Source organism: Grampus griseus (genome assembly GCF_964374135.1).
Source record: "Grampus griseus genome assembly, chromosome: 10".
NCBI classification, from domain to species: domain Eukaryota; kingdom Metazoa; phylum Chordata; class Mammalia; order Artiodactyla; family Delphinidae; genus Grampus; species Grampus griseus.
This window is the reverse complement of record NC_139004.1, coordinates 31,691,614-31,717,639: the sequence shown is the minus strand read 5'-3', so window position 1 is coordinate 31,717,639 and position 26,026 is coordinate 31,691,614. Positions and strand designations below refer to the sequence as shown.

Sequence of the window (26,026 nt, the reverse complement as noted above, 5' to 3'; positions counted from 1 at the left end):
CTTGGAGCCGTCAAAACAATTGCCTCGAGCGGCAGCCATGATGGATTTAAAGGCGCAGTACCGGCAAGAGCGGCAGCCAGACCGACGGACTGCGGGTGAGTCTTTGAGGGTACCTCTGGGGCTGAGAGTTGAAGTCCCGCTACCTCTTTCCTGCACTCCCAGACAAATGAACAAATAAGCCCCTCCGACCGAACTTACACAACTCCAGTCAGCCTTAAAAACTCCGCCCCCCCCGCGATTCTTCCCGCCCCTCGGCGTCTAGACAGAGGGACAGACGGCCTGCCCCGCCCCCTGCGCTACAGACTGACTCAGTGACCTCCGGATTGACAGTCCCGTGTCCTCGTCCGTGACGCGGACCTCGGCCGTCCATCCGCACCACCTCCCGTCACCTCTGTCCATCTCACTCTATCCCCACCCTGGGCCTCAGGGCAGGTCGACAGCCTGGGACACTTCTCCACCGCATTCCCAGGCCCGGGAGACCAGCTCCCAGCGCCGCGTTTCCCTGTGATCCCGCAGCCGCTCAGCAGACTTGCCGTTCTTCCCTGCATCATCGGGCGTCTGGGAGGTACCCTAAGGTGACTCCTCTCAGAGCCTGTTAGTATGTGATCATGATAGACACAAAACCATAGAAATGACTGGGCTAGGAGTGACCAGGTCTTCCTCCTCACCCTTTCCCAGACACGCCCCTTGCCGCAGGTCTCAGATCAAATCTCACTCCCTTCTTGGGAGAAAATAGCCCCCCAGGCTTGGGGTGGGAGGTTGGCTTGGGGAAGGAGGAGGGACATTGGTAGTCTTTGAAGACCTGTAGGCAGGGGAGGGAGGGCGTTTGTCCTGGGTGGGGCTCCATGCCAGGTCCTCTGGGTGGCTGTGAAGTGGTGAGAGAAGGGGTGGGAACTCTGGGCTTCTGGACTTTGGGCAGGGCAGATCCTTCTGAGTTCCTGGCTGTTTGAACAGAGTTTCCTCTGAGCTCCTGCCTGAACACCACAACCAAGGGCTATATACAGGTAAGAAAACTTCAAAGATGAGAAACAAGGCCCTTTTGAGGAAGTAGGAAGACTGCCTGAGACCTGGGGTTTCAGGCTAGTGGGGAAAGAGGCAGAGCTGACCAGGTTTGGAGATGCTGGGCTTAGCCCCGTGGGTGATGCAACCTGAAGACTTTGAGCCTCTAGGCCCCTCTCATCTGGGTCTTGTGATGAAGGCTCCTCTCCTTTTCTTCTCCCTCTCTTTCTTGGTTTAACTTTGAAAACTATTCCTTTCCCTTTTTTGAAAACTCTGCACTATTTTCTGCATACCTCTGGTCTGCTTTAACTCCATTCCCTTTGCAGCTCTCTCAGACACCCTCTGTGTTCCCTATAGTGCTGTCTCTCCTCTCTTGATTCCTTTTCCTAACCCAAGCTCTCTCTCCAGCTCCTCTTCTATTGTGTTCCTTAGTTCTAAATCCCTCTGCTACTTCTCAGCACCTTTGTTCTTTCTACAGTTTTTCGTTCAAGTCAATTTGTCTCCCTCTCTCTTTCCCACGACCTTAGTTTGTGTCTAGTGTCATCACAGGCTGCCTCCCCACTGGTCACTCTCCCTCTCCAATTAAACCACAGGGTCCCCCCCTACTGGTTCTCATCCCTTCATTTGGATCCTTCCCACCCAAGGCGCTCAGCCACTCTTTCCAATCTTTACCCCGCCTGAGCTCTGTTGTTTCTCTGTAGCCCAGGCAAGGTCCCCCAGCCAGGATGTCGGGCCTGGTATTGGGACAGCGGGATGAGCCTGCAGGGCACCGGCTCAGCCAGGAGGAGATCCTGGGGAGCACTCGTCTGGTGAGCCAAGGGCTGGAGGCCCTCCACAGTGAACACCAGGCTGTGCTGCAAAGCCTCTCCCAAACCATCGAGTGTCTGCAGCAGGGTGGCCATGAAGAAGGGCTGGTGCATGAGAAGGCCCGGCAGCTGCGCCGTTCCATGGAAAACATCGAGCTGGGGCTGAGTGAGGCCCAGGTGAGGGGGTGGAGGTGGTGCCACGTGGCCCAGGGTAGATGGAGGAGCAGTTGTCTGATTAGGGCTTTGAGGTCACTCGGGATCCCCTTGTCCTAGTAATTGCTTGCGTTCATTCACCCAGTAAATATGTATTAAGCTTCTACCATGTGCTAGGCACTACTCTCCTGGACACTAGAGACACATCACTGAACAAGAACAGCCATAAACCTTTGCCATCTTGGAGCTTACATTGTAGCTGGGGGAGGCAGACAATACATGAATAAATAAGTGATTCAGTATGCCACAATGATAACTGTTAAGAGTAAAAGGATAAAAATAAAGCAAGGAAGGGGACTAGGGCGTATGGGGAGAGGATACAGTTTGAGATAGGGTGGTCAATAAAAGTCTCATTGAAAAGGCACCATTTGAGCAAAGATTTGAAGATGAGAGAATGAGTCATACAGTAAATGGGGGAAGAGCATCCTAAACAGAGTGGACAGCAAGTGCAAAGGCCCCGACCTGGAGCCTTCCCGATGAGTTCACTGAGAGGCCAATGTGGCTGCAGGACAGTGAACGAGGGCAAGCAAAATAGAAAATGAAGTTGGAGAGGTGGTGGAGGCAGGGGACAGATCCTGTAGAACTGTAGGCCATTGTAAGGACTTGGCTTCCACTTTGAGTGAGACGGAAGCTATTGGAATGTTTTGAGTGGAGAAGTGATGTGGTTTAACATTTTAAAAGGATCATTTGGCTGCAGGGTTGAGACCAGACTCTAGGGGAACAAGGGCAGAAACAGGGAGGCCAGTGAGGAGGCAATTCTCATAATCCAGGTGGGACTTGATGGTGGCTTGGCCCAGGGCGGTAGCTCTGGAGGTGGTGAGAAATTGGATTCAGGGTATGTTTTGAAGGTAGAGTCATCACTACCCACCCCTTCCTCCTGGCCCCTGCCAGTCTTGCCGGCTTCTCTCCCGCCTATCCCTCAACACTCCTATCCAGAGCCCGGCGCTCACAGGATTGCCCACCTAGGTGATGCTGGCTTTGGCCAACCACCTGAGCACAGTGGAGTCGGAGAAACAGAAGCTGCGGGCTCAGGTCCGGCGGCTGTGCCAGGAGAACCAGTGGCTCCGGGACGAGCTGGCGGGCACCCAGCAGCGGCTGCAGCGCAGCGAACAGGCCGTGGCTCAGCTGGAGGAGGAAAAGAAGCACCTAGAGTTCCTGGGACAGCTGCGTCAGTATGACGAGGATGGGCACACCGCGGTGAGCACATGCAGGCGAGGCTGGCTGGGGGGCGGACAGCTGGGAGTCACCACAAACGTGGGCAATTGCTCCATCATCCATAAGGGCCAGCAGCCCTGCCCAGCCTGCCCCCACCTGGCAGAATTCAGGTCCTGACACCAACTCCAGATGACAGCAAGGGAGAAACAAGAGTCACTCATTCAGTCAACATTTGATCAAATGACTACTATATGTCAGGCGCAGTGCACTCTGTTGGGGATGCAAAGTAAACAAGGCAGGGTTCCTGCTCTGACAGTAATAGGTTTTTTTGAGGGGGACAGATAGGCATTTGGACAATTCCAGTTCAGAATCCTGAGCTCTGCAATTAGGGAAAGCACAGCCCAGTTGAGCAAGTCCTAAAATTTGCTCTCAAAATGTGTGGAATTTAACCCTCACTCAACAGGCATTTGTATATCTCTGTGCCTTAGGCAATGCAAGAAGATGTGTGGCAGGTAGATGTAAGGAACTACAAAAGAGAGTTTCTGCCTTCTTGAGCTTATAGTGTAGCTGTAGGAACAAGGCTTACGTGTGAGAACACGTATGTGACAACACAAACAGGAAGTGCCCAGTGCTGGAGGAGTGGTTCAGTCAGTGTGGGAGGGTCCCAAGGAGGTAGGTTCCTGGGGGCTGGAATGGTCTGAAAGATTCACAGAAGAGGCGGGGAACAGGGATGGGCAAGATTTAGGTTGGATTTTTTAAATTTTATTTTATTTATTTATTTACTTGGTTTAGGAATTGGGATGGATGTTGGTCGTCTATGAGGGAGAGGGAGGAGTTTTCTAGACCTGTGTGTGTGTGTCTGTGTATGTGTGTGTCTGTGTGTCTGTGTGTGTGTGTGAGATAGATTCATAGATAAGGCGCCAGGGCTGGAAAGGTGGTCTGACCCAGGGAAAGTGGGATGATTTGTATGGGACACACTGGTGAATCTGGGCAGGAGAGTTGCAAGTGTTTGTACAAGGCTGCAGTGCCTGGTGGGGTAAAGCATTTTTGCCTGGTGTGAAAGGTTATTCAGTGAGGATTGGGCACTACATACAGAGTTAGTGGTGGCAGATAAGGGTGTCAGGCTGAGCTAGACACTTTGGGTACGTGTCAATAAGATAGGACACACTCCTGCCCTCAGGAGAGACAGGACAGACATGTAATCAGTGTAAACACACAGGGATCAACACGGGACTATAATTACAAGAGTTGAGGGGGAGAGAGTGGAGGGTGAGGGTGCTTAGGAAGGAAGGAAGCTCTCTGGATGTGAAGGAAGGGAAAGTCATGACATTTTGGCCGAAGCATCTCTTGTTTTTGTTTCGTTGTTATTTTTTGTTTTTTGGGCTGTGCCGTGCGGCATGCGGCATCTTAGTTCCTGGACCAGGGATCGTACCCGTGCCCCCTGCAGTGGAAGCACGGCGTCTTAAACACTGGACCGCCAGGGAAGTCCCCATCTCTCATTTTTTATGAACAAGAGAGGCCTAAGCTTGGCGGGACAGATGCTGGCCTTCCCAGGGGCAGGGACATGAACAAGGGACTAGGCCCCACCTGTCAATGATTTCATGGTTTAGAGGGGGCGTGAAGAGGCTGCTGAGGCTATCTTGGCCCAGACATGCTGCTTCTTCCCTTCCAGGAGGAGAAGGAAGGTGATGCCTCCAAGGATTCCCTGGATGACCTCTTCCCCAATGAGGAGGAAGAGGACCCCAGCAATGGCTGTGAGTTGGAGGCTGAAGGAGGGGCGTCAGGAGGCTGGTCGCAGCTGTGGCCTACCCTGAACACAGGATGCTCACCATCCAGGAATAGGCTTTCCACTTCCTCTGGAGATGGGCCAGGGACCAGTACTTTGATTTCCTCAGCTTCCCCCTTATTCATCAACATGTATTAAGCACGTAGGCTGTGTCAGGCACTGTGCTGGGCACCAGGGAGACGAAGATGAGCATGACACAGGTCTTGCCAGTAAGGAGCTCACAGTCAAGTGGAAGAGTGACCCTGGAGGGGAAGAGTATGAGCTCCTCAAGGGAAATGACCAGGTCTTTCTTAACTTTGTATCCCTGGCAGCCCATGCCTCATGCTTATTGAGTAGTTTGTTGAATGAATGGGTGAACAAATGGGATTGTGATGGGCACGGGGCAAGGGAATGGTCAAAAGAGTAGCAGCTGAGGCAGGTCTATGCAGGGAGCCTGGTGGGGGGTAGGCACAGGCACGGAACAAGTCTTGGAGTGGGGTGGGGAGGGCAGACAGCAAAGGGAGAGGCAGCGTCATCTGAGGAAGTCTCCTGTCTTTTTCTGCGACGGTGTAGTGGCCCGTGGCCCGGGTGCCCAGCACAGTGGCTATGAGATCCCGGCAAGGTTGCGGACACTGCACAACTTGGTGATCCAGTATGCAGCCCAGGGTCGCTATGAGGTAGCTGTGCCACTCTGCAAGCAGGCACTGGAGGACCTGGAGCGCACGTCCGGCCGCGGCCACCCCGACGTGGCCACTATGCTCAACATCCTGGCTCTGGTGTATCGGTGAGTACGAGGTCCTCCTCGCACGAACCTGCCTCCACGTTCCCGCCTTGATCTGCCTTTGGCTCTCATTCCTCCTCTCCACAGGGAACCTCTTCTCCCTCCCACCTGGGGGCTTTCTTCTATACCAGACTCTTATTCTTTCATACCTGAGCCCTTGACCTCAGAGAATACTCATCCCTCAGGTTTTTTGCTTCTCTCATCTCTCCTCTGGGGAGGGTCTCCTTCTCTGTTTCTGTCTCTTGCATCTTATGCCTTATGGCCTTCTCTGGGCATGGCAACTCTCAGTGTGCGTCAGTGAACCCCTCTCACTGCTCCCACCAGGCTTCCTGTCTCCTCATGGGGGGGGGCCCAATCCCTAAATGTACCTCAATTGTCCCAAAGGGAAGGAAGTAAGGAGATGGCTTAGGGCCACAGTTCGGGCTAACCCCTTGCCACTTTTGTCCTCTTACAGGGACCAGAATAAGTATAAGGAAGCTGCCCTCCTGCTGAATGATGCCCTCAGCATCCGGGAGAGCACCTTGGGCCGGGACCACCCTGCTGTCAGTATTCCTTGCCCTCCTTCCCCTGTGCTCTCTCAGCTTGTTCATCTGCTTCCCTCAGCCCACTCCCTGGGGCTTCTCAGGAGGGAGGCATGAAGACTCATTTCTCCTAGGCACTGTCTGCTGATCCCAGTGGTCTCAACTCTGAGACCCAATGACTCCTTATAATGAATATTTTCCTAAAACTTAACTCGTAGATAATGTAACCAACCTACCCGTATAATTTCCTCAAAAGTTGAATGATACCCTATTAATATAAAAAAGAAACAAGGAAGGTAGTTTATAATAAAATAATATGTATAATACATTACAGTAAGATGAAAATGCAAAACAATAACAGTTGTGTTGAGTACAACAATGCTAGAAGACATAATATAGTAGTCTGATATATAATGACTGAATAACTTTAGATTTAGAAGAAGTAAAACCAGTAAGTCATTCTACATAAAAATACATATTAGAAAAATGACAGAGCAGAAGAATTGGCGCATGCAAGATTAAAATCCAGTGTTAGAATAAGTAATAATGGACCAGATTTATTTGTCTGTGATAAGAGAGAGAGAGAAATAACCTTAAGTAGGGATAGCATGCCAAGACAAATGCTAGATTTGTCAAAGTGGAGACAATGAGAAATAAGATATTTTTGAAAATGAGCTGACTGTGGAAAAAGAATTCCCTGTGTTATGACGCACGATAGGCAGGGATGATGTAGCTCAGAAAACATAACTCCTGTCTTGATATCCCACCAAGCTTCAAAGCTTATATTCAGTGTTTGAAAGCCTGGCAGGACATTCAAAAGTTGCCTGAGCTGTCCCACACAGGCAGTACATCTGTAGCATCCTTGCCTCCCCAAAGGCCCCCAATATTTATGGCAACCAAAAATACCCTGCCTCCAGAAATGTCTAAAAGTCTATTTAGAGGGTGATACCACCCCCATGGAGAACCTCAGAGCCACGGGGGTCAGTACTTTCCCCTCCGCCGCCTCTGGTTCGGGTGGCAGAGTCCACTTGTCTGGGCGTTGTGCAGTGTGGGGCCCTGCTGTTCAAGGTCCTTTGCATCCAGTTTCTGATGGGGGCAGGCCTGTCTTCCTAGGTGGCTGCCACACTCAACAATCTGGCTGTGCTCTATGGCAAGAGGGGCAAATACAAGGAGGCGGAGCCGCTGTGCCAGCGGGCCCTGGAGATTCGAGAAAAGGTGCCTGTGCCCTCTGCCTGTTCTTCCCTGTTGCGGTGACCCCTCGTCCACCATCTCTCTTCTGATCTACCCTTGCCCCTCACTTCTTTTCGTCTCACCCCCCATCTCTGCCTTATTCCCTGTTCCATCATTCCTTTCCCCCTGCTCCCTGCATGGGCACATGCACACACACACACATGCACACGCACACACACACAAGCACACACATAGTCACAGCCAGCTGTCTGTCCTTTGTACTCCTCCAGGTCCTGGGCACCAACCACCCAGATGTGGCAAAGCAGCTGAACAACCTGGCCCTGTTGTGCCAAAACCAGGGCAAGTATGAGGCTGTGGAGCGCTATTACCGGCGGGCACTGGCCATCTACGAGGGGCAGCTGGGGCCGGACAACCCTAATGTGGCCCGGACCAAGAACAACCTGGTGAGGGCAAAGGTGGTGGGAGGAGGGAAGGGGGAGCATCACAGTCTGGTACACTGACCTCATCGCCTTTGTGCCCAGCTCTGGGGCTGCCTTTGGGGCTGAGGGGTCTGCTTCCTTCCCATGGGAAGGCAGAAGTTCCGTAGCCTCTTGGGAGTGGAGTGGAGTGGGAACACCCTGGACCCTGCAGCTAGACAAAGAGGTGTGAGGTGGATCTCTGGGGAAAGTCATAAAGAGACCAAGAAGTGGAAATCCCAGGCCTGGCCGAGACCTTATCTCTACCTCTTGCTCCTGTGTTTTTGCCTTCCTGCCCCCAGGCTTCCTGTTACCTGAAACAAGGGAAGTATGCTGAGGCTGAGACACTCTACAAAGAGATCCTGACCCGTGCCCATGTGCAGGAGTTTGGGTCTGTCGATGGTGAGTGGTGAGGGCCTGGGCAGGGAGCTGCAGGGAGGAAAGGAAATGCAGACCAAAGGTTGGGGGGTTGACCACAGTGGTTCCCAAGGGGGAACCAGACCCCTTTAGTCCAGCCCTGTCGGCCTCTGGGTCCTGGCTCCCCCGTACTGTCCAGCTCCGTTCTCTAACCGTGCCATCCCATCCCATGTATCACCCCCAGACGACCACAAGCCCATCTGGATGCATGCAGAGGAGCGGGAGGAAATGAGCAAAGTGAGTGGGGGGCCCAGCCTGGGGAGCCTGAGGCTACCAGGGCCTCTGACTTACTCCTGACCCAGCCCAGCTCCTCATTTCCCATCCAAGCACCAGCCCCAGGTGCATGGTGCCTTCCCCAGCCCAGCTTGCACCCCGGCCCTGTGCCAGCTTGTACCCAAGCGTCTCGGTACTCTCATCTCTGGCTTCACCTCCCCCTCTGTCCTCCTGCAGAGCCGGCACCGTGAGGGCAGTACGCCCTACGCCGAGTATGGAGGCTGGTACAAGGCCTGCAAAGTGAGCAGGTGAGCTGCGGGTGAGCAGCCGGCTTGGCCTCCGATGCCCTCCATCCAAGCCTGGCTTCCGGCTTCCTGGACCTTCCCCTTCTTCCCTTGGACCTTCCCTCGGCCTTAGCTCTGCTCCCTCTCTCTCCTGCTTGTTTTCTGAGTCCATCTTCTTTTCCTTCCCTGGTCTCCCCTGTCACAGCCCCACAGTAAACACGACCCTGAGAAACCTCGGAGCTCTGTACAGGCGCCAGGGAAAGCTGGAGGCAGCTGAGACCCTGGAGGAATGTGCCCTGCGTTCCCGGAAACAGGTCAGAGACCAAGAGGGGAAGGAGGTCTGCAAGGTAGGGCCCTGGGGACAGGATGGAGGACCACTGAGGCTGCTTGTGACTCTCTGAAGGGTAAGAGGAGAGGCTGAGGAGGAAGACAGGACAGGCAGGTGAGACTCTTTTGTGACCGTGGTTGTTTTTTAAGTGTGTTCTTACCCCCTACCTGCCCTTTGTGGTCAGGACTCCAAGGTTCATTTCACTAAATGGGACTATTATGGGAAGCCCTGCCTTTTGATAATGTGAAGAATCTTCTGAGGCGGGGCACGGGCAGTGTGGGTGAGAGGGTTGTGGTTGAGGGGAGCCCTGAATCGGAGTTTCTCAAGTTGAGGGTCTTGACTCAGTGGGTCCTGAAATCAGTTCAGTGTGGGCCTCGGCTAAAGATGGATGTGTATCTTTATGTAGGAACGCATTGCAAATAGAAAAGGTGAGTGTCTCCTTTCCAGTATGTGTGTACTGGGAAGTCTCAAAGAAAAATGTATTCTTTGTTGCGGCTGATGGTGAGAAAAAGTTTGGAAGCCCCATCCTGAGGAGTTCAGAAGTGGGAAGTCCCAGCTCCTTCCTTTTCCTTCCAGGGCACTGACCCTATCAGCCAGACCAAGGTGGCTGAGCTGCTTGGGGAGGGTGACAGTGGAAGGACCTCCCAGGAGGGCCTTGGTGGCAGTGTGAAATTTGAGGGAGGTGAAGATGCCTCAGTGGCTGTGGAGTGGTCAGGGGTAAGTCTGATCGTCGCCCCTTGATCTCTCCTGCCTCTCCTGCTGGTGGTGGTGAGAGGCTCTGAGCCTGTAGGATGCATGTAGGATGTGCGTGTCGGAGGGGATGTTGTCCCCGTCCCAGTTCAGTTAGCCCATCCCTCTCAGGGGTCTCTCTGCAAGCCAGCTGTTGACCAGGCTCTTGTTTTCAGTCGCTGGGCTTTTGGGGGGAGGGGGAGGTGTGCAAAATAAATGGCAGGAGTGGACTCAGAGGCCAGTCTGCCTGGGATCCCTTTAGCTTCTGTTCCCCATCCCTCTCTGGCAGGATGGCAGTGGGGCCCTGCAGAGGAGCGGCTCTCTGGGCAAGATCCGAGATGTGCTTCGTAGAAGCAGCGAACTCCTGGTGAGGAAGCTCCAGGGGACCGAGCCCCGGCCCTCCAGGTACACACTGAGACTGAGATATGGCAGAGTGGGCAGGTGAGCCCTGGCCTCCAACTCCGCTTGGCCCCTCACCTCTGGAGGAGAAGAATCTTGGAGAGAAACATGGAGGAGGTCACTGGGGTGGCTGTGGAGAGAGAGTGTGGGAAAAATGGGTGCCCCAGTGCGGGGACAACAGTACCTGAGAAGATGCTGGTGACTGATGAAGACAAGAGAGTGCGTGTATGTGTGCGGGGGCGGGGGGTCAGATGGTGGGGAGGCAATGATCTGAGTGTGTATGGTGGTGCCCAAGAGTCCCAAGCGTTAGGGCCACCCATGGGAAGAGAAGAGGCCTCGATTCTTTCTTTTCCATTGTAGCGGCAACATGAAGCGGGCAGCCTCCTTGAACTATCTGAACCAACCAAGTGCAGCACCCCTCCAGGTGAGAGCAGTGCGCCTGAGTGTGTTGGTGGCTGAGAAAGAAAGGATAAGCCCAGTGGGGAGAGGGGAGAGTCGAGAATCATCTGGGATGAAGGCTTTGCCAAGGAATTGGAGGTGGGCAGACAGGAATCAAGCAGCTTGTTGGGGGTGGTGACCGCCAAGGGACAGTTTCGGGCCAGAGATAGTAGCAGATAAATTAATCAGGAGGGGAACAGGAATGAATGTTCTCTAAATGGGTACTTTGGAATTATGAATAATTCAGGAATGATTTGGGGATACTAATTGGTCTCCTCCTATAGCCACCATACTCCTCACCTTGGGGACTCAGCAGTAGATGAGAAGGGAAAAAGAAAAAAAAAGCATTAACTCATCTCCATTTGAGAAAACAGCAATGACTTTTTTTTTTTTTTTTTTTTTGGAGAAGAGTTCTCTGCTTTATTTCATTAGCGACGTCAGTGAGAAATTATGCAAAGGATGTATTGATGAGAATTAGTCTCTATAAGGTTACCCCGAAGCACTTTTACATCATGATATTGTAGAGATCGTATAAAGACTGTACAAGTTATATAAAAAGAAATGAGTCTCTGTTAAAGAAGTAGCAATGACATTTTAATGGGAAACGACCACCTGTATCAACACATTCAAAGTATATGCCAATATTCATGTGGTTCTTCCAGGTATTTTCTCCACCAGATTGTGGCCTTCTGGGAAATCGTAGCAAAGACTAAACAAAGCCCAGAGCTTGGGGTTGAGGTTACGGGCTCCATCCTAGGTCCAGAGAGAGACTGCAGCCGTGAGATGGATAAGACTCCAGGGGACAGTCTTTGGGAGGCTGAGGTCCCTGGGCTGATGGCATGCTATTGTCTATTTCAGGTCTCCCGAGGCCTCAGTGCCAGCAGTATGGACCTCTCTTCAAGCAGCTGACATTCATCCCACCCCCCCAGGTCTGCTGGGTCCCCCACACAGTCCTCACAGCATTCCCTATTGCTCCTGGCTCTTCCAGCCCCAAGGTGGGACAGTGAAGGGGGAGCAGTTAACCAGAAGATTGCTGCTGCTCCCTCCTTAGGGTCTCAGCTCCCTCCTCAGGAATCCCCCTCAGGAAGGACCCTCAGGACATCCTCTCCCCACCCTGTGGTACTCTAGAGTAGCTAGCTCTGCTACTAGGGGCCCCAGAGTGGGTAAGGAGCGGGTCTGCACCTCAGAGATGCAGCCTGCAGCTGGCTTTTCTGTCAGAGGGTTTGGGGCTGGCCAGCCAACCTGCCTTGCCCTGGCCTCTCTTGTTCCCTCTGCTGCCTCACTTCAGGTCCGTGTATTTCACTTTACCTAAATAAAAGAATCAGGTAACCATTCAGCCACTTGAGTCCTAACTGAAGAGAGTAGGAAGCAAGGGTGGTGTTGGGGCCCCTCACAGAAGGGTGAGGGGCAGTGATGGATGGGGCAATAGGAGGAATGTTGCTTCTTGGATCTCTCCTCTCTTCCTTCCCCTGTTTGTATCCTCTCCAGCAGGGCCTGCAGGCAGGCGTCTGGGGGATGGGGGGAGGCCCACAACCCAAGGAGAAGGTGCTGTGGACTGCGTTGTCAGGGACATGTGGCGGCCATGTGGCAGGACCCTGGAGTCCTGGCGCCACTGCTCCTGGCCTGTGAGGCCCTCTGTGGTGGCCCCTCCTCCTCCCAGCTGCTTGGGGGAAGGGAGGTCTAAGCAGGCCTGGGGGGCCCTCTGGAGCCAGAGGGGGATGAGGCACTTACTATCCATACCCTCTCGGCATATCCTGGAGGCCCAGCAGCAGCTGGGGCCCATCTTCCAAAGCTTGACTCCTCCTGACCCGCCTCCTACACCCCTTGCTGCTTTCACAACAAAGAAAGAATGTGGGGGTGGTGGCGCTGGGGGTGGGGGGCGCCTGGAACAAGGGCTGTACTGGGCCTCCCCACAGCTGGAGACTTGGCCATGCCCTGACACAGCCCAGACTGCCTGGAGATGGACTTGGGATGAATCTGTCAGTTTAACAGCCTTCAGCCTGGTGTTCAGAGAGCCCAGTCTCTCTCTACCTTTGGGTTCAGATTGGTCCAGAGCCAAACCAGACCCTAGCCATGCACTGGTCCTCCTCTTCTCCAGGCTACTTCTCTCCTGGGGCGCCACAGTATCTCCAGTTTACCTTGCTTGGGGACACCAAGGACACCCTTCTGTTCTGGATCTCCCTCCGGATTTCAGGTTGCTGAGAAGTGAGCCAGAACTCACCCTTTCACCTCCCACCCGGAGAATTTGGGGGAACTGTTGGTCACAGCCCTCAGGAAAGCCCAGAAACCACGATCTTCTCCAGGAGCCACGGAATCACAAAAGTCACTTTAGGTCCCCTGAGTCCCTGCACACTAGGTGGTAGGCACAGCATCCGCTCCCCTATCTCTCTCAGGTCCCCACACTCCCCCGGGGCCTCCTTCTCTCTGTCCCCCATCCGTCTCCAGACCCCTCCCCCAAGTAGGAGCTCCTCCCCACAACGGCGGGGAGGGGGGCGTCGAGGGGGCGTCGCGGGGCGGGGCTTGGCGGCGGCGGCGGCGGCGCGCGACGGCTCGGACGGAGGTACCGGGCGCGCGCGGCTCCAGCTCGGGACGCCTCGGGCTCTGACTCTGGTTGCGGCTGCTGCAGCGGTACCCGCGCTCCGGTGCGCTCGGCCTCCTGGGCCCGCCGGGGAGCGCTGACCGCTAGCCCGCCGTGCGCCCGCCCGCCCCCTTTCCCGGGCCCGCCGGGATGGGAGCCGCGCGCGGAACCCCGAGCAGCCCTCGCCGGCTGCCTCTGCTCAGTGTCCTGCTGCTGCCGCTGCTGGGCGGTGAGTCCCGGCGAGCTGGGGGAGCGCGGGAGCCCCTAGGGCCAAAGGGGGCGCCGTGGAGGTGGGCTTGGACAACTGGAGCAGGGGAGACACACGGGCGTAGGGCAGGGGCTCGCTGGGCGGGGGACGAGGTCCCGGCGGCCGGGAGATGGCGAAGCCCCCGCTTACTCGGCCGGGCCCCTCTCGTCCCCGCGCCCGCGAGGACGCGTTTCCAGCCTCCCCGGAGTTTTCCCTGCCCGAGCCGGGAGTTTGCTCGGGAACTGCCGGGAGTTGCCGGCTCCCGGGCTCCAGTGGGGCGTTTCTTTGCGGGGGAGAAACGGCGCCGCCCCCCCACTTAGGGGGTGCAGCGCGGTGGCTGAGGGTGGGGGAGATGGAGTCCCCCCGGCAGGCTCAGCCTAGGTGAGGGAGGCCGGCCTATGGCCGGATGCGGGACCGACCGGCGCGCTGAGCGCGGAGCTTTGTTACCTATGCCGGCCCGACGCTCCCGGCTTCCCTCCTCCAAGTTCCTGGGCCAGGCTGGGACCCAGACGGCCCTGCTGGTGAGGGCGGAAGAAGGGAAAGAAGAGTGAGGGTCCGTCCCATCTCCTCCAGCTCCCGGCCCCAGCCCTGAGCCCACTCCCTCCCAGGGTCGGATCTGGGAGCTGAGAGTCCCAGGCTGTCTCGGTGACTCATGTGTGAAGGCCGCTGCCAAAATCGGGCATGGCCGGCCTGCAAAGGTGCGGACGGGGTTGGTTCTGCTCCTTCCTGGATTTCCATCCTCTCTCTCCCCAGCAAGGAAAGAAAATCTCTCTTTCTACGGGCAGAAAAGCAAAAAGAGTTCATTCCGTCTTCTTGGAGGGCCTCAGCATTTTGATGAGGGTGTGGCCCCTATCTCTAGGGCAGACTGGACCCGAACCCTCCCCTCGCTTTATTTCCTGGCTTGATCACACCTGAGAGTCACCACCGAGGTGTTGAAGTGCTTTAGAGGAAAGCCCCAAGCTACCCGCACACCCCAAACACTCTGGACTGGAAGTATGCCCCTCGCACCCCGTGTCCCCTTCCAAAACCCACGATCTTTGGTGATGATCCTGGCAGCAGCCCTCTCTGGGGCAACTCTGCCCAAGAGACCTGGTCCAAGCTTATCACTTTCCTCCTCTTTTGAAGAGTGGCCATGGGGAGGGTGGGGGTAGAGAATTGCCTTTTCTGACATCTCCCTGGCCTGCCAGCTGTTGAGGGGTTTGGTGCTGATGGAATGGAACATCTCCCACACCCCTAGTTGTAAAAGGGGAGGTAATTGTAACCCAGGACCCAGAGGTAAGAACAAGTTCCTGGGATTCGGAGGAGGTGTTTCTGGAGCTGCCCCGTGTTCCTTCTGATGTGTGGGGTGGTAATGCTCACGGCAGAACCCACATCTGCTCCGGGAGGAAGTATGGAAGTTTTTTGCACAGCCAGCATAGGGGGCCCAGCCATATGGGCCAGCTCACAGGCTTCCTAGGTCTGCAGGCTGTTTGGGTTTTGGTGTGTGGGGTGCCAGATATGGCTGCCCTCGCTGCTGATGTTTAGAGTTCTGGGGAAGATTCTGGTGGAGACGGGGCTCTTGTTCAACAAATGCTAAATTCCTAAATTCCTTCCGTGAGAAGACGACTCTGATGTTAAGCGATGTTAATCCGGTGACTGGCGTTTAGCGAAGGGGTGGGTTCTGGTGGGGGGAGTTAGGGCAGGCTGAGGGCTGGGGACTGGAGGTCTGGAATCTCCTCTGGGGGTGGGGAGATGTCTTGTGCTCAACAAAGGAACATTTTAATGAGAGCCTTAAATCAGTCCCATCAGATGTGTCTTAGTGTGGAACCTGCCCATGCGCTGTAAACAGTTTCAGTCGAGGCTGAGGCGCTTGCTGTCTGTCTTCTGGTGAAATCCGGGGGCTCAACCCGCCCCTGGATGGCATGACTTCAGCGGGCTATGATTTTTCAATAGAAAACGGTAGATTTTTCCATCTCATTGTGTAATTAGCAGGATTTGTAGTGAGACCCCGCTGCTAATAAGGCAGGAGTAGGGGACCTAGGCCGGCTAGGTTTGTGGGTTAGGCCATTTTGAAGTTTGGGTAATTATGCTGTAAACGGCTGAGGAACTTTCCGAACTTTGAGGTCCCCGTTGTGATAAACATGGTGGAGGAGGCGGAGAGGGCTTGACGTTTGAAACCTGGGATTCTTCGCCTCGCCGCTGGAGTGGTTGGTTGGGGTCACCATCCATCCCTCTTCCCACCCCCGACACTGGGTTCTTTCCTCCAGGATCTTGTTTCTTTGGGGAAATGGAATTGTCACGTCCTGAGATGGCTTCCGCAGCCTGTAATTCAGCCCTTTTATCAGTGATGGGCTTTCTCAGATGTTGGGAAGTATGGCGGGAGGGCTACAGTAATTTCTGCTCATCCCTTGCCAAAGGATCTAGTCAGACTCCTGGCGTTCAGAGCAGGGCTGAGTGGTGGAGAGAGCCCAGGCCATCGGGACGAAGTGTTTGCCAAAACAGCAACTCGAGGTTCTTTGACAGGCCCTGGCAGATTTCTTCACCTCACAGTTTGCCTCCTCTGTAAAGGGACTTACTTCCTGGAGTTGTGCTCAGGATCAAATGTAATGAAGTATATATAAAGGGCCCCTTTCTTGTTCTTCCCTCTCTGGTGGTGTGCTGCCAGCATACCTTCCCAGCTTGACAGTCACCCCCAACAATAAACATGTTCCACTCACTGGAACCCTCCATTCCAGCCCAACTAGTCTCTTTCCCATCCCCTAAAACATACGGGGTTTCGCAGACCTTTCTTTTCTCTCTGGCCGGTCTCCTGGTATATGCCGCCTTCCCCATCTCTTTTGCCCAGCCCCACCTCCACTTCCTTCCTGAAGCTGTCCCATCTCTCCTACCAGAAGGTGGATGCCTGGAGAACCTCTGGACTCTTAGGCCATCTTCCATATTTTTGCCCCACTTGGATTTTAACTTGCTGAAGGGATTTAACTTACTGTAGAATTTATTATGGTGGTATCTTATTTATAGTAGATCCTTATCTAGGTTTATTAAAAAGTGAATGAAGCATTTGGGTACAGGGCAGAGTGACCAATGGCAAAGGTAAACAGCCCCTTTGCCTGCTAGGCAGTGGGGGGGTCTTTTGTGCCCTTTCCCACTTCTCTGGGTTGGGGTTGCTTGTCCCCTCTCCTTGTGCCTGTTCTACTGTGACCCAGTCAAGGGACCAGATCTTCCTTCCCTGTCTCTGGGCTGTCTGTCCTCTGCGGCGGTTTTCTGAGTTTTGATGTGGCAGGGCTTCTGGCTTTCTCTAAGAGTGCTAGGCATGGGCATCCACCTCTGCATATGGAGCTGACCTGCCTGGAAAGGCCACAGCTTAACCACCATGAGCTATATAGGGGCCTAGATTATCTACAACTTTGCCACTCAGCACGAGGGCCAGGGACTTCCCTGGTGGCGCAGTGGTTAAGAATCCGCCTGCCAATGCAGGGGACACAAGTTTGAGCCCTGCTCCGGGAAGATCCCACATGCCGCGGAGCAACTAAGCCCGTGCGCCACAACTACTGAGCCTGTGCTCTAGAGCCCGCAGCCACAACTACTGAACCCGCGTGCTTAGAGCCCGTGCTCGGCAACAAGAGAAGCCACTGCAATGAGAAGCCCGTGCACCGCAACGAAGAGTAGCCCCCGCTCACTGCAACGAGAGAAAAGCCCGCGCAGCAATGAAGACCCAACGCAGCCAAAAATAAATATAAAATAAATAAATAAAATTATTAAAAAAAAAACCAAGGGCCAAAGACCAGCATCATCAGCATTCCCTGAGAGCATGAATCGGAGTTCCAGACTGCATTTTAACAAGCTCCCCAGGTGACTGCACCCAAGGTTCCAGAAGTCCTGCTCTAAGCATCCTTCCTTATATAGAAACTCGAGGTACAGAGCTTTCCCGTTGCAACAGTACGAATCAGGAGCCCTAGCTCTTGCACAGTATTTGAAGACTTAGCTTAAATAACCTTTAGTTCATGTGAACTCTCCGGTGTGATATTATACACTTAAAAATGACCTCACTTTGGGTTGAATTTGAATTAGATTTTGTCAGGAAACTTGTCCATTAAAGGTGTGACCCCAGAGGATTTGCAACACTAAGGGTGGAGCTCTGTTCCTCTGGGAGCTTTTCCTAGAGGAGCTTGTGTCTCAATTTATAAAGAGAGCCAGTGGAGAAATTGGATTTGTTAGGAAGAAGTTTGGTCTGTGGACGACTTTTCAGGAATACGTTTGGTTCATAAAGGGAGGCAATGTCTCCACTGGGCTGCAACAGTTGTAGTTGTTAAAGTTTTGGAGGATTTCATATTTTGGAGTGGGGCGGGTTTGGGTGAGTTGTGTGTTTTTAAGCCAGTAGAGCTTCTGTGAGACTCATCTGGGAGGGAGGGTGGCCAGTTCAGACTCTAATATTTGAGCCAAGAGCAGTGTGGGACCAGGGATTCAGTCTTTGGTGTGTTCCTGATGGAGGAAAGGGTCATTAAACCCGGCTGGGTATCCTTGGCCTGCATCCCTTAGCCTCCCTCGGCTCTCCCTAACCTCAGTACATGCCTCTCTGCTCTGTTGCCCGGCAGAGCCACGTGGTGGGACCACGGTTGCTGGCGCGGGCTCTGGCCTTGCCCTCGGGCTGCCAGCCTGCCTCTCTCCTTGAGTCCTGCGCTGCCCCCCACCCCCCAGCTGTCTGGTCCTTTGTCCCGAGGGTATGGGGGTCCTGCCGTGTGGCTGAGGTAGAGTCCCGCCTTGGGGTTCTCGGCGTTCACTGCTCAGTGCACGTTCAGCCCCGCCGAGCCCCCTGGCGCTTTGGTGGAGCTGGCGCAGGAGCTGCTACAGCTAATCAGTGGTTTGAGGAAGCCCTCCGTAGTCTGTCACTTTTTCCATCCTCTTTTCTTCTCTGAGTTCAGGCCACTTCCCTCCCAGTAATGCTACACAGCGGCAGTGGGGCAGGGAGGAAGCTGTGCTGGAAGGGCTGACCTATGCGGGCGCCTTCCCCCTCTCGCAGCTTGGTTTGGGGTCCCGGAGCTCTTGTGTCCCTGGGTGCATTAACTGAGCGAACGCACAGGTGAGTGGAATGCAATCTACCGGCTGTCCTGCAGATCCTACATTCCCTGCCAGAAACTTAGACCCTGATGTGCAGGACATGAACTGGCTGGCTCTGGTGTGTATGTAACTTTTGATAACTGGGTCCTGAGTCTTTGGGGTAGGGTTTGTGAGTCACACATTAAGAAGACGCGGGTTTGTGTTTCTCAGATACGTGGTCCAGAGACCATTGGGGAATATAGTGGGAGGGCAGGTAGCCAGAGGTACTGGTTAAAATTTGAGTCGCCTGAACCTTAACTGCAGGTCTGCCCATCAGAGTCGTTGGGGGAGGAGCCAGAACGTGTAGTTTATTTTCCCATTTGTTAGATTACATTGTATTGTTTGAATAGCCAGTCCTCTCACATAGTTCAAGTCTCAAAAGGAAACTGCATTTTAAAAGAGCTTCCCAGCAGATTCCTATCTACTCTCAAGTTTGAGAACCACTGTGTAGCCATAAGGAGAATTTGTCTAAAGTGGCGGTGTGGTGATGAGAAAGAGGTATTGATGCTGAGAGGGGTTGAGGATGGGCTCAATTCAAAGCTTTTGGGTGTCTTCTTTGGGTGAAGCTGTTTCAGGTGGCGCAGGAGGCAGGAAGGAGACAAGATGATGAGAATCAGATGAAATATAATGGGAGGCAACACTTGGTAAAGTGCTAAATAGATGGAATAACATTCCAGAATGTGTAGGAAGGTGAGTCCATGATGCAGGAGCAACTGGGGGCGGTGGGAGGGCTTCAGAGAGGAGAAAGGATTCACTTTGCTAGTAGCTGTAGTCTGTGGTGACTGATCAGAATGATGGAAAGGCATTGGATCAAGACTCTGAAAAGTTGGGTGGCTCTCTGCTGATACCACACACGATAAAGGAAGAGAAGTGACACCTATTGGCTCACTGCTGCTGGTCACACGACCCTGAACTGTTTAATTAACCTTTCCGAGCCTCAGTTTTCTCCTCTGCAAAATGCAAATGATGCTGACCCCTGCCTTGCCCGCCTCCGGGAAGTTAGGGTGTAGCAGTCACAGCTGTGAAGGTGGTTGACCCGGGGAAGCAGCCCCTCTGGCCAGCCCTGCTGTCTCTTCCCAGAGACGGTCCTGACCTTCTGTCTCCCTTTAAGGTGTCAGCCTTTCGTTCCACTCCCGTCTGTCTAGAATGGTTTGCGAGGGCTCAACGTGGTCACTCTTGACCGATAGCTTTAGAAAAGCTTTTCTCATTCTAAAGCACAGATTTTCTAAACGGGTCTCAGTATTCCAACAGCAGCTTGGAAGTGTGGGCACAGCCACTTTGCGTTTCCTGGTAGGAACTCTTCCTCCCTCTATCCCGGTGGCAGATTCTCCCCAGGGTGATGAATGCTGGTTCAGGGCCACCTCCCTCGGCCTGCTGAGGTTCTTCCAGGGAGTGAGTAGGAAAGTGTGCTTCTTGCAGCCGAGGCGGACTTTTATAATACCCAAGGGAGGGTGTTTATCATCACAGGATGGCTGTGGGGTCTCCCCCGTCAGTTACTGTGTATAACTTGCAGGAACTCCTCCTATGAGAACCATGGGGAGGTTCCCGAGGTGCGGTGTGGTCTCCCTATGAGGGGGTTAAGGTGGCCAGAGTGGGCGCTGGCATGCACCGCTTCTCCTCCAGGAGACACTGACTCTTTTGTCCCCTTCTTGGATTGGTGGTGGTGGTGGTGGTGGGGCAACGAGGAGAATGCTTGTCTGCTCTTGGGACTTCTGGGATGTCCTAGCAGCTAGCTCATAAGGTGCCTTTGTGCAAATTAGAAATAGGCACCCTTCCTCCAAGTGACTGCAGCCCTGCACCAGGACACAGGGCTTTGGCTAGTGGAGCACAGGCAGTATTTCAGTATTACTCCCTTGGCCGGGCATTTGAGCAGTGCACAACCTGTACGGTCATACATGGCTGTGCCATTGGAATGAGAGCCTTGCAACTAGTTGCTCTTTGCTTCCCAGTTGGTAGGCCAAGATGATTTTGGCGACCTCTATTCTAATAATATGTTTCATAGGAGCCCTTTTCACTACTGTTCTCCTGTCTCCTGTGGTGGGGGCGTGGGGCACTACTGCTCATAACATACACTAGGAGAAGCCTGGGAGGCTGGGCCCCCAGTGCTGTACCCATTCCATAGTATATGTCTGTGGCTGCTGAGGTCTTGGCCTGTTTCTGGGCTCCTTTCCCCGCCAGAGGATTTACTGCCTTGCAGATTCAGGCATCTAGCCTGATGTGATCACTGATGTAGAAGACTGGCTGTCTTCAGGGAAGAAATGCTGCTCACAGTTTATTTCCCATTTCATTAAGGAGCTTCATGCTTACCTCTCTCCTGTGTCCTCTCTCTCTTGGGACCCCGGGGCCTCCCACAGCCCCAGGTAAAGTGTGTGGGCATTCCTGATTCAGAGGAATTCCTGCAGTAGAAGTGGTGTCACTTCAGTGGAAAGGATGGGTCCTAGGTCTTGCTGGACTTTAGTTCTGGGTACCCTACGGGTGTTCCTCCCTCTTAGCCTGAGGAGACATTGTGAGGAGCACCGGGTTGGGACTTGGGAGATGTGGACCCTGCTTCCACATTTGCCCCAGACTGCTTGTGTGACCTTGGGCAAATCCCACCTACCTCTCGGGCCTCAACTTGAGAAGCCCTTGGAGGACCTTGCCTGTGGTGACCGTTGAGGCCAAGCGCAGCCTTACCATCCACAACCCCCAGCTGTGCTTCTGCCACACCTTGTAAGGTTGTCCTCCTCGCCCTCAGTGCTGGGAGAGCATTTGCGTCTGAGGACTGCGTTTTATCCTGGAGTGTCTAGTGCATGGGCACAGATGCGTCTGGACTCGATCAGCTGGAATTAGGGTGTCATTCCCTGGGTGCCAAAGGGAATGAAAGGTTTGGAGAGTTTGGGGAGGGAGTTCTTACGAGAAAAAAAAACACGAGAGTTTTTATCTGAGTATGGGAAAGCAGCAATCTTTACCTGGTTCGTTTCAGTCTCAGTATTTGAGGAACCAGTGTCCGGGTGGGGAACCCCTTTTCTTCTTTTGCACAGAAGGGAGGACAACTGGAGGGAGGCTTGGAGTTGGGAAGAGGGGTTGGGTGTGCTTTGGGAGAGCCTCGTCCGTGATAACCGACAGCTGTACTCAGCTTTGCAGTTTACAGAATGCTTTCACTCGCACTGACTTTCCATCCTATCAAGCCCCAGAGGCAGGATGAGGGTGGTTGGGTTTTGTTTGTTTGTTTGTTTCCGGAGGAGTGGGGGTGGGAGGCATTTGAGAGGTAAAGAAGCTGAGGCACAAAATACGATCCGCTCAGGACTGCAGAGATGGTAAGTAATAGAGCTGTTTCCGTGCTCTCATATGTCCTTGTATGTATGTCATCACTAGAGGCTATGAAATGTTGCACATACGCCTTGGAACCAGGTAAATATCGGGGAGTGGATTTTGCAGCCGAGATAACTCTCTGGGTGGGCTTAGAGGCAACCCTGCTAGAGTCAGAGGGAGTGTGTCCATAACTTAAACCTGGAGAGATCTTTTGGGACACAGCATTCAGGATTGCTCATCTTTCTCCCCCCCCACCCCCGCCTTTTTGGTTACAACAGTCAGGTTAAAGTTTTCGATGGCCCATTCAGAGGTGTGTATACGTCTTAAAGTTTTTAGTGTTAGGATCAGACTATATGTAATCTAGAAGTCCAGAACTCTATGCCTGCATCCCCAAGATTTGAGCTTTTCTCATGAACCCACAAGTCCTGAGTCTCTTCCGCCTGGTGCCTCTGGAAGGTCATGGGCAGTTACAGGCCCGGGCTTGCAGGTGTGCTGCCACATTCCAGACTGATGTGCCTGCTGAGAGTTGCATACTGGGTTATGCTGCGGTGGAGACTACGTAGGTGGTAACAGAATCATCTCTGCTCTCAGTTTACTGCCTCTAACGTCTTTTGTATAGAGAGATGTGCCCGTGCCCTGGCACATAGTAGGGGCTTGATGGATGTAGGTTTCCTTCCATTTCTGACTTTGGAGGCAAGTCTTAATTCTCAAGAGGTTTCGGAAGAGGTTGAACAATGACCTCGACATCCTGAGAGACGTAGGTTCTTTGGTGCCAGGTGTATCTCCCTTTGGCTCAGCCGTTGACCGTGCTTGGCAATCCCGCTGTTTGTTCTTCCGCTTCTGAAGTTCTCAGGTTGCAACACGGGAACTTACGCTCTATCATGGAGGGTGCAAAGCGACACTTCAGTGTTCTGATTCTTTTGTAGCTTATCTATTAAAAAAACCCACAAAGATGAGCTGTTTCCCAGCTGGGAGAAGAAAGAGTAGGCTCCTTCAGGCTGGCAGTTCCATTGAGAGGTGGTGTGCTAGGATGGCATTTGTGATCCCAAGTTCACTTCCAGCCACCTGAATAACAAAACAAATCACAGACAAAGAAAACGGTTGTCTTACAGTCTTGCGGGGGGCAGGGGGGGGGCGGGGAAAGGAAATGCTGTTGGTCTTGGAGCTGCAGCTACAAAGAGCAAATCATTCTGTTTGGTTAATTTAGCAGATTAAACCAATGGTTAAACTGACCAATTTAAAAAATGCCCAACTTGCCAGCAGTTTTGTAGCCTGTGATCTGGGCTCCTCCTCTACCGTAGGGGTTCGGGCCTCCTGCAGGAGGAGCTTGGAGGGGAGGGGGGAATGCTGTGCCTTGGAACAGCCCTGGGGGCCTGGAGGAGGATCTCTGTCTTTTCTTTACCCCCCCCACCAAAAAAAAACCCTCCTTAAAACAAAAGGCTTTTATTTAGTAAACACCCCCTTGGCACCCAGCCCAATGCAGTGTCCTGAGTTGCTTGGTGCTGCAAGGGGGATGGGTGGGGAGTTTGCCTCTTTATTTCTGTGTAAGAGGTTGGGGTGGCGTCAGCTGCTTCTCAGCCTCCGTGCCTTCCCTTACTCTCTTTGCCTTTGTTTCGAGGGCCTTTTGAAGATGGTCCGAGAGGTCCGCTGAGCTGGCCTGCTCTGTCTCCGGTGAGTCTCCACTCGAGCCTCCCCATGAGACTCACTTCCCCAGGCCCCCCAAAGTTGCCACTGGCGACCCAGAAAGGGGGCAGGAGAGCCTGGGCCCAGCCGGGCCTGGGCTTGGGTGGCACCTCCCTCGGTCCCCTTCCCACCCGGCTGGGATCAAAGCAGCCTCCTCAGGGAGCAGGGAAATGCCTCTCCCAATAGCCCCACCAGTGAGTAAACAGCCAGGGCCTCTTGCAGCTTTTGAAGCGCGGAGCTTCGGCCCAGAGGAATGCAGAACATTTCATTTTAGGAGTGGACTTAGGTTTCCAGCGCTCTTGGTATTTGCAAATTTGAAACAAATGCCCTCATTTAGCAGCAGGCAGGCTGGGCAGTAAACGGGGGCTGTTTAAGGGCGTTTATGACGGTCACAGGTATTTGTGGGAAGAGGAACCCCAGCAAGTTTGGGAGAGGACAGAGGGTTTATGGTTAGGTGGGTTGTACAAAGGCCCCAGCCAGGTCTCCGGTGGAGGGTTGTTGTTAGGTGGGCTTTGCCATAAAAAGCATTGCTGCCTCCTGCCCCCCAGGAAGTATCTCCTTCTGGCAGACAAAGGGGTTTGGGATGGTGTTTAATCCCCAGGGTTGATGCTCAGGGCCTTGCCCCTCTCACTTGGCTGCCAAAGTATCAGATTTCCAATGAACCCTTCCTTCTCCCACTCCCAGAGCTTGAAAGGCTCATTAAATGTGCTTTATGTATAACAAGTTGGCTGAGAGCTTCCCCCCTTCATTTCCAGCCAGTTTTGTGAGGAAGGAGCTAGGAAAACCTGTTTTCCTTTTGTTGTTTTTGGAGGTAGGATCTGTGAAGGTGCAATTGCAAAAAGACCCTAATTTCAGGAATCGGCAAGCAAGTGTTGTTTGCCCTTGAAGGGGCGGGGCAGCTTAACCAAGGCTGGTCTGTCTGAGGCCTGGCTGCCCCGCGCCAACCCCCATGCCCCCCGCCCCGACCCCGGAAATTCAGAAATCTGTTCAGGAACTGAGTTCTGGCTTTGCAGCTTGCTCCCCGAGAGACCTTAGTTCACTTCGCCTCTCTGAGCCTCAGTTTCTTCTTTTGTAAGATGGTGGTGGTAATACCCATCCCTTTAGAGGTCTTGTGAGAATTAAATGAGCTAGTACTGTATTTCACGAACTCTAAGATGCTCTCTCTCCCCCTCCCCAGTTTCACTTCTTTGGTTGTGAGATAATTATGTAATGTGTCTTAGTTTAACTGGTACCATTTCCTTTTGCTGGAACGTAAATAATGGTGCATCTTAAAATCAGTGACATCTTTGAAATTCAGTGTATGCAAAGGACTTATCTGTCCTATTGTGAATACTTGATAAAAGGTAGTTAGAATGTGATTTCGTTAGACCTGTTTTTGCTTCCTGTCTATTAGTAACTTCCAATTGAAGCTGTCTTCCTTTTAGTCTGGCACATAAATAACAAAGGATGTTTAAGACAGAAGGCCTCATGCTAGGTAATGTGGGAGGGGAGGTCGGGGAACTTCTAAATCCTTAAAAAGCAAGCTATACCCAGAAGATGAGGTAGCTGTCCCTAAGAGGGCAAACAGTCTCTTGTGGAAAGAAAATACCTCTCTTATGGTAGAGTCTCTAGTTATTTATTTATTTATTTAGCCACACCACCTGGCATACGAGATCCCGTTTCCCCAACCAGGGATTGAACCTGGGCCTGGGCGGGGAATTCCCCTAGAGTCTCCATTTAAAAAGGCTAAGTTGAGGGACTTCCCTGGTGGTCCAGTGGGTAAGACTCCATGCTCCCAGTGCAGGGGGCCCGGGTTCCATCCCTGGTCGAGGAATAGATCCCGCATGCATGCTGCAACTAAAAAAAAAGAAAAAAAATCCCGCATGCTGCAGCTAAGACCCAGCACAGCCAAATAAATAAAATATTAAAAAAAATTAAAAAGGCTGAGCGGGGAATTCCCTGGCGGTCCAGTGATTAGGACTTGCCGCTTTTACTGCTGGCGCCAGGGTTTGATCCCTGGTCAGGGAACTAAGATCCCACAAGCCATGCGGCCAAAAAAAAAAAAAAAAAAGGACATAAAAAGGCTGAGCTATTCCGTGGGGGAGACTGGAGACTCACTCCAGGAATGGATTGTCTGGTAGGCAAACTGAGACAGAACCAGAAGAGGGTAATGAACAAGGCAAGGACACAGAGAAGCACCAAAGAGGGGGGGATACAGTAAATGCCAGGTGCTCAGAGGATGAAGACCTGAGGGGGGCATGCGGGAGACCCACAGGGGGTGGTAGCATGGGCTTCCGCTCACAGACGCACAGTTGCATGGGGTTGATAGAAGCTTTGTGGAGACAGCTGGTGCTAATCATTCTGCTTGGTGCTACCCGAGCATTGGCTGGGTGGTGCCGTTCCCCCTCAGGACACAAGTGGCCCAAAGGCTGGGGAGTTCTTCCTTTGCTTGAGTTTTGGTTCATCTGATGGTGGGATGGA

At 53.2% G+C, this 26,026-nt stretch overlaps 2 protein-coding genes across 8 annotated transcripts in view; both read left to right on the top strand.

The window, feature by feature from the left end:
- The first annotated feature begins 57 nt into the window (after positions 1-57).
- On the top strand, positions 58-12,006 carry KLC4 (kinesin light chain 4). 4 transcript variants are annotated; one of them, XM_082663881.1, is made up of 18 exons: positions 58-95; positions 428-575; positions 920-1,004; positions 1,701-1,982; positions 2,985-3,215; positions 4,846-4,927; positions 5,512-5,722; positions 6,174-6,261; positions 7,354-7,455; positions 7,701-7,874; positions 8,189-8,288; positions 8,488-8,540; positions 8,754-8,824; positions 9,006-9,114; positions 9,705-9,845; positions 10,147-10,262; positions 10,617-10,680; positions 11,553-12,006. In XM_082663881.1, the coding sequence occupies exons 4-18, from the start codon at positions 1,725-1,727 to the stop codon at positions 11,601-11,603; spliced, it is 1,851 nt and encodes a 616-aa protein (XP_082520007.1). In that variant the 5' UTR covers positions 58-95; positions 428-575; positions 920-1,004; positions 1,701-1,724; the 3' UTR covers positions 11,604-12,006. The 4 variants fall into 4 exon arrangements, with proteins under 4 accessions (XP_082520007.1, XP_082520009.1, XP_082520008.1 ...); XM_082663882.1 differs by lacking the exon at positions 58-95 and having other exon boundaries at positions 330-575; XM_082663883.1 differs by lacking the exons at positions 428-575; positions 920-1,004 and having other exon boundaries at positions 66-95.
- Positions 12,007-13,422: 1,416 nt separating this feature from the next.
- The window catches only part of PTK7 (protein tyrosine kinase 7 (inactive)), a gene marked incomplete at its 5' end in the record, with an annotated part of 59,855 nt that continues 47,251 nt past the window's right edge, over positions 13,423-26,026 (top strand). For all 4 annotated transcript variants that reach the window (XM_082664236.1, XM_082664234.1, XM_082664235.1 and 1 more), the window contains one exon: positions 13,423-13,501. In XM_082664236.1, the coding sequence (XP_082520362.1) occupies positions 13,423-13,501 (79 nt within the window). The remainder of the gene's footprint in view (positions 13,502-26,026) is intronic.

Coding starts and splice junctions, on each gene's coding strand:
- KLC4 (XM_082663881.1), top strand. CDS start 1,725: ATGTCGGGCCTGGTATTGGGACAGCGGGATGAGCCTGCAGGGCACCGG. Junction 9,115..9,704: donor CCCTGCGTTCCCGGAAACAG/GTCAGAGACCAA, acceptor TTTTCCTTCCAG/GGCACTGACCCTATCAGCCA. Junction 10,263..10,616: donor ACCGAGCCCCGGCCCTCCAG/GTACACACTGAG, acceptor TTTCCATTGTAG/CGGCAACATGAAGCGGGCAG.